At 36.8% G+C, this 7,301-nt stretch overlaps 1 protein-coding gene across 1 annotated transcript in view; it reads left to right on the top strand.

Moving 5' to 3' along the window:
• Positions 1 to 5,734: 5,734 nt before the first annotated feature.
• The window catches only part of ctnnbl1 (catenin, beta like 1), a 43,340-nt gene continuing 41,773 nt past the window's right edge, over positions 5,735 to 7,301 (top strand). Inside the window, exons 1-2 of the mRNA XM_044038779.1 lie at positions 5,735 to 5,862; positions 6,935 to 7,162. Coding sequence (XP_043894714.1) covers positions 5,833 to 5,862; positions 6,935 to 7,162 — 258 coding nt within the window. The 5' untranslated portion in view covers positions 5,735 to 5,832. The remainder of the gene's footprint in view (positions 5,863 to 6,934; positions 7,163 to 7,301) is intronic.

The raw sequence follows: 7,301 nt of genomic DNA, 5'->3' as shown, positions 1-7,301 counted from the left end.
ACTGCTGTTCCTCTTGCATATCTGGCCCTGAAGTGTCCTGGAGCAAAGCACTTCGCTCTATGTGGTGTGAATTCCTATCCCTCTCATGGTTCGGCCTTGAAGGTGGATTTGTAATAGTACCAAACACTGTTTATCTCACTGCACTGTGAACTCTTTTCTTACCATTAACCTGCCAGCGGTTTGTTGTGTGCACATGCCATACTGACTTCATCATAGTGTGCATCAAGTGTGTGCATACCAAGTCATTAAATAGTGTGGGTTATGAGGTTATGTTTAATCACATTATGTTTGATCACGTTAGATTTGATCAGTTTTAGGTTTGATCCGGTTGTTTTTATACAGACAGCATTTGGGCGGAAATTCTTCTCGATTAGCGTTGTTTAATCATGACACAAACACAGCAGTAAACAAGATACATTTTTCAAATTTAGAGATTCTGGCAGGCGGAGCTGATTGTATCCCCTATGGGTTTTTTTTTCAGTCATTCTTTTATTACTAGTTGAAAATGTTTACTCATGAGTGAGGGAAAGGAGGCTCTGACTAATTGTTTAGCTTTAACTGCAGGAGGAGCAATGGGGATTCTGTCAATTCTGATGTGGGTGAACCAGCTTTTTTATTTTTGTGGGGGTTGCTGGGGGTGTATCCTAGCGGTCTTGTAGGGTTTATTATAAAAAATCAAAATGTGTATTTGTATTCTTGGCAAACAGTCATGCATGTTGTTAGTTGGTTTTACGCCAGTGACTCTATCATTCTGTTAATTTCATGTAATTCTTACATATTCGTTGACTGAAATGATCAACTTTATAAACTGAATTCAGAAAATCTCTGGAGCTGTCTAACACCGTTTAACACGCTGTTCCAATTAAGTGCAGCATCTGTGACTAACTAAATGCTGTATTGTTGTATTCTTTTCTTTTTAACCATATGTTATTTTCCGGCAATTAACATAATGGTTTAAAGGTGTAATATTTAGCAACATTTCTTGGTGAAGCTGTGTAGTCTTCAGTTAGCATCACAACCCAACAGATGTTTAGTTTGTCCACAGTGAGCTACTGTAATAACATGGTGATCCAAAATGGCCGCCTCCGTAGAGCTGACCCGATTCCTGATATAAATATAAAACAACAATCCATAAACTATTGATGATTTCACACAAGTTAAGTATAATTATTATATCTTCAATTTCTGCCAAATAAAAGTAATTCCGCCTAAATTTTACACACTGGCCCTTCTACAGATGTTATTCTTGTTAGTATTTTGTTTTGATTTACGAGGTCTTAGTCCTTCAGAACCATGGAAATGGAAGGAAAAGCAAACTAAGAGTGGAAAAAAAAAACATCTATTAAAAGTGAGTTTTTCAGGCAGCAGAAGGATTGCCAAATAATCCTTTGGGCGCTTAAATAAGTCCGAGTAAAACCTCCTCTCCTGCGCTTCCACAGCAGGAGGGTCAATGAAAAACGACGACCTCTCTAAGCTGCAGCAGCTATAATGTGCGTGTGTTGGAAACATACAGCTGCTTACACTTCGCAGAGGAATTGCCCACAGAGTGACTTGGCAGATTAAAGTGACAAAATTGAAGTACTTAAATAAGCGCTGCTGTTGCCCATAATGCCCTGCAAAAAAGTGTCCTCGTGTTTCGCAGCATCAGACACAAATGACCTGAAAATCAAGAGGTGAAAAGGTGCCTTGTAGAATTTTAAAATCTCTCTGACCTAATGTGTCAGCGACACGCTGTTATTGTGTAATGTCACAACATCTCCTCCCTGGAGCCGCCGCATCTGGAGAGAAAGTATTCCCTAAAACCTTGTTTTTGTTTCAGCCAGAAAAAGAAGAGGTATAAAAAGTAAAAATTATGAGATAAAAAGATGAAATTATGAGATAAAAAGTAAAAAATATAAGATAAAAAGTTGTAAATATGAGATAAAGAATCGAAATTATGTGATAAAAAGTCATAATTATGACATAAACAGTCATAATTATGAGCAAAAAAGTCGAAATGATGAGATAAAAAGTCCTAATTATGAAATTAAAAAGTCGAAATGATGAGATAAAAAGTAAGAATTATGAAATAAAAAGTCGAAATGATGAGATAAAAAGTAAAAATTATTAAATAAAAAGTCTAAATGATGAGATACGCGTGTCACTACCTAATAGTGTGTTTTGTGATGAGCTGCAACACAACACACGTGTGCAAGCTCAGCAAGTGAATGAAAACAGTGGATGGCTGCGTGTTTACTCTTGTCATTACAATTGACCCTATAATATGCCACAGTACCATCGTCTACTGACAGGAAAAACATCTCGACTATGACTAATTCTCATAAACTCTTCAGGGTTGTGGAAATCCACATATTGATTTGTGTGTTGGTGGGGGCTTTGACACGAGCTGTTGATGTGATTTATACACAAATCATAGAGGAGAGGAAAATCATCTGATTGCACCCCCTGACAAGAGGACTCATCCTAATCATCTCTGCCTGGATAAAAGCACTGCCTCTGTAAATATTCAGTGCACTTCTATCAGCCTCTGCTGCTGCATGATACAATCACACTGACCTCATGTGATTTAAGGCAATCAGCCCTCACAGCTTGTGTGAAATTGTATTGTTCAGTTGCAAAAGAAATGGGGTTATGATTCTGGGAAACTGATCCTACAGAGTCGCCCCAGAATAATCCTGTGCTGTCATTAAGCAGACATGCAGCAGAGGATATTTTAATCAACTGTATTTGGCAAGTTTATATAGAATATGCAACAGAGTTTGGCCCAACTGGCTTTGGTCCTGTTGACTAATATACAAGTATCGTCATATGTGACTGTTATACGATTTTGGGCCAGCGCTTGCATCACAGGGAAGGGTCAAATCAAAATGAAAAAGGATGAGGTCTAAATTAAATTGGATCTTGAAAATAAGTCATTATTAGAGAATTATAAATGAAGTTCATGTCTTTTATATCAGACATTAAATTATTATTATTATTCAAATTGAAGTCCATCACTGAGATATTGACTTTTGCAGGAATCACTGTGGGAATACATGTCCGTGTAAATACACACAACTCCTAACTGGTTCATATTTTTATATTAAAATGTATAATTTTGTCTTTCAACTTGTCTTGTATAAGTTTGTATTTGTTGACTGTGTTCAATATTTTTTTCAATACAATGTAAAACAGACAAAAGTTTGGTCTGATTGCTGATTGATGCAGAGATATCAACTGCAACTTTCATTTATGTATTTATGCATTTATGTATTTATGCATGTCACCAGTGTAGAAAATTACCTGGGCTGAGGAATATTTATATTTAACTGTGTGTCGGGGGCCTGTCAAGGGCCTGTCGAGGGGACAATCGGCAAAAGTCAGATTGTTTTAATTGTCTCTGGAGCAAGTAGGGGACTGTGCTTAAACCATGACAGTGCAGAAAAATGTAAACAATTTTATTCATTAAACAATCTGCTTTTCTTCTTTGACAGTAACATAGACGTTAACTTACCACAGCTGGTAGTTGGTTGCAGTAAAACCACAGTCTGATTCATTGTAATTAAATTAAAACCAGCTATATTTACACATGGATTATTTGTTGACATTTTAATTCAGTCCTGTCTCGTGTGCATTAGATGAGCATGTGGCTCGTCATCATCGGTGTCATGCGGCGTGCAGTAACTGCCCGTGCATTCATCAGCAACATTATACATTTATTTATAAGCCTGACAACATGGAATCCCATAAATAAACATCCTCTTACAATGATTCACCGTCAATACTGAGCATCAACACATACTGGTCTGATATGGCACATATGAAATGTACACTGATTATAAGCACACCACATAGGATTAGTAAAAAAGAATTGTCTGTATGGGTCAATTTATAAATCCAAATTTAGTTATCAATCACTTCTAATTTGTCCAAACAAACATTTAAATTATTCAACAATTATCTTATCTCTTTTTGCCTTCCCTTCTTTTATCAAGTGTGTTCTCCCTTGTGCTTGCAGTCTATACATCAAGCTTGACTACTATGTGGTGGCCTTCATTTTAAACGTTGTTCTTCCTGTTGCTCAGTAAAAGATCACTGCCCAGAAACTGGGGAGGCAATGGCGGCTTATACGCCCTGCTCGATGACTCAAACATTTCCCAGCTATGCTCATTGAAAAGGTGATTTTCTGCCTGTCTGGATCAATAAGACAGCTTGGCATATCAAGTGCTCCTCATATGAATACAGCAGAATTTAGACCTTCAGACCATGATGTGCAGGGTTCGGTGAGGAAGCCGTGTCTAATTTATTAGTATCTTTAAAGGGGCTTATTAAGGGATTACTAAAGTGGCAGTTAGAAGTAAGTACAATGAAAGTTTATGAGTATGTAACCTAACAAAGGTCAAACGCGTACCTACTTTTTCTCTTCTTCTTCTTCTTCTTATACATCTATGCAAGAATTACTGTTTAGGTAGAGTCACACAGTTAGGCAGGTGTAATGGACTTAAACCTAAGCCCCACCAGCTGCATCCAATTGTGCAAACAAGACTTCTACAAATACCCATTATTACCCTGACAGATCATAGCATCTGCTTGTCAGTCTGAATTCAAGCCATTCAAATATTGTCTGCCTGCAGCCTCTTTTTTTCACTTTGACTGGCCTGATTTTCTCTCTTTTACTGCTCCATGCTGGACCCCTGCCTTCAAGCTCCTCTGCTCCTGGACCCCACATAGGTCAGGCTCCTTCTTCACTAAAACTCTCTCCCTACCTAACTTCCATGCTCACCCCTGGCTCCTTTAAAACATAAATAAACAGTCTCTTGGTATACTCCACTTGCTTGCCTTTGTGTGTTCTGTACTTGGGTTCAATCATTTTGATACCAACGTTTCAAAAGTGACAGTCTAGGGTTGCAGAATTGTCAGTTTCAGAATATGATCACAAGATGCATTCATAGAATTTTTTCCAGTCTAATTGTTACATTAATATGTGAGCAGCAGTTGTTGCTGGTTTAAGTGAAGCAAATTTGACTTGAATATATTGTGCCGAAATTTGTCAATCATTGTGCATCATATTTTTATTGATGTATCATCTATTTTTGAATTTTGAGTCTGCAAAGCAGATATAGTTTTTTAAGAATATATTGCACAACATTTCTGATGTTATTAAGTATTTTAAATAAGAAAAAATAACTCTCCTGGGCTTATGTGACAGTGTATAAGTTAGATGATGTTGCAGTATACTTGGACAGTGTAACACTATATTTCTGCACCATAGTGTGTAATGCAGTTCAGTACATTACTTTACATTAGAGCTTAAACATGACTTCATGCATGTTTAATCTCTAATAATATGCCTAATCATGTTTTTTGAATTATCTATATTCAGAATGTTGCATGTTTATGGTAAGGAGGTGCCATATGGCCTAAAAAAACCCCCAAAACATTTGTATTTATAAAGAAAAAAAATTACAGCTTCATAAATGTAGGCTTTCCATACACATACAATTCAGACTATATTTTTTTTACACAAACCCTGACAGTTTACTTACCTATCTCACATTAACACGTCTGAATGTTATAAATGCTGTAATGACTACATTTAATACGAGTGTAGACATTAAGGGATAAAATTAAGGTTTTCTGCTTTACTGAACGTAGACGACCATGGTTGTATTTATTGTAAAAAGTTTTTGTTTGGGTAGCAGTAACGACAATACTGTATGCGGAACCGTTTTTCGGCAGACTTGTTTCTGTCGGAAGCTTGTTGTTAGCGGAGCAGCGAATTGTGCTAGCTCTTGTTTAATTTCTCAAAACTTAATAAAACGGTGGCACGGTTAAGGCTTACTACCCAGACAAATGGATGTCGGAGAGCTCCTGAACTATCAGGTAGATACTTAATTCTGCACGACACTGTGTTTGTGAACTCTTAATTTATCTTCCCTTAACTTGTCTCATTCACCGGGGTGCATGCTGTATTGTTGCTTGTACGTTAGCAAGCAACCTTTCACTTAGCCTCGTTGCCCCGTTATTTACCCGTTTTAGGTTGTCTCTTTACTTTATTTGGCACCACCAAGGAATCGCATTTGCTTTCATTTTTGTATCAACTGACAAGACAAGAAGCTTTAACCGTCGCTTATTATGAACAGCGACAACAGATAGCGTGTTAGCTATACAGCTGCTGTGAATGTAGACAGAGACTGCGAGTCTTTTATTATATGTAATGACTGCATGTGCTGAACTTGTTCACTCAGAATGCTTATAATCAAAGCATGCTCCTTGAGTTATGTATCATTATCATTATCATTATTATTATTATTATTATCATTGTTATTATTATTATTATTATCATTGTTATTATTAGTTGATATGGTGTTTTGTTGTAGAAAGCCAGTTAGATAATGTCTTGAATGCTAAATGCAATAATTGTCCACAATTTCTAGTTGTGTTCTATAGAAGATCCATACAATTCAGACCCCGTAATTATTTTGCGATGTAATAGATCCACACAATTCAGACTGTAAGGAGGGCTAGGCAATATTGCCAAAAATGTCACAATTAAAAAGTTTCAAGTCTGTTGACAATTTATTTTTATTCCTAATTGATAATTACATTTTGGATTGATTGTTGTATTGACATTGTATATAGTTATATTGCAGTATTCATTTATACTGGACTATTATCCATCCCTAATCTGATTTCAGTCAAATCTCCCCTTAAATAAATAAACTCTGTGTTGCAGCTTGTATAACAGTAATTTTTCATAGGATAGTTGCTAATATTGACATAATGTGAAATGCTGGAACCAGTCTTTCCTTTTCATTTTCTGTACTTGTGTCTGTCATTTTCTGTGTATTCAAGCACATGCAGTTTAATTTAATCCTTAGTCAGGATTACTTCTGCAAGTGGAACAATTACTTGTGCACATGTATTCATTTCCTAATTTCCATTCATCCCACAGCCTGACAGAGGAGCAAAGCGTCCCAGGCAAGATGATGGAGGAGCAGCAGGAGGAGAGGACGATTCCAGAGGAGGGAAACAGCAGAAGGGTGCTAGGGAGAGATACAGGGAAGTTGCAGCAAGTGTGGGAATAGAAGGAGGGTTTGAGATGAGGGATTCTGATGATCTGATTGGGGACAAGAAGAAGATAATTGACAAGCTGATGGACGATGATGATGATGAACTTGAGGTAGGAGAGCTTATTATTGTATTGGTATTCTGCAATATATATATTGTGTGACTAAGTCAATCTGTGATCAAAGATCAATGAAAAGGATGCAGATGCATGTTTTCCAATAGTTTTTTTTCTCACTGCAGTTAATCTACAT

Source organism: Solea senegalensis, linkage group LG11, assembly GCF_019176455.1.
Source record: "Solea senegalensis isolate Sse05_10M linkage group LG11, IFAPA_SoseM_1, whole genome shotgun sequence".
Lineage (NCBI taxonomy): Eukaryota > Metazoa > Chordata > Actinopteri > Pleuronectiformes > Soleidae > Solea > Solea senegalensis.
The sequence above is the reverse complement of the archived record's forward strand: the minus strand, read 5'-3'. Positions and strand labels throughout refer to the sequence as shown.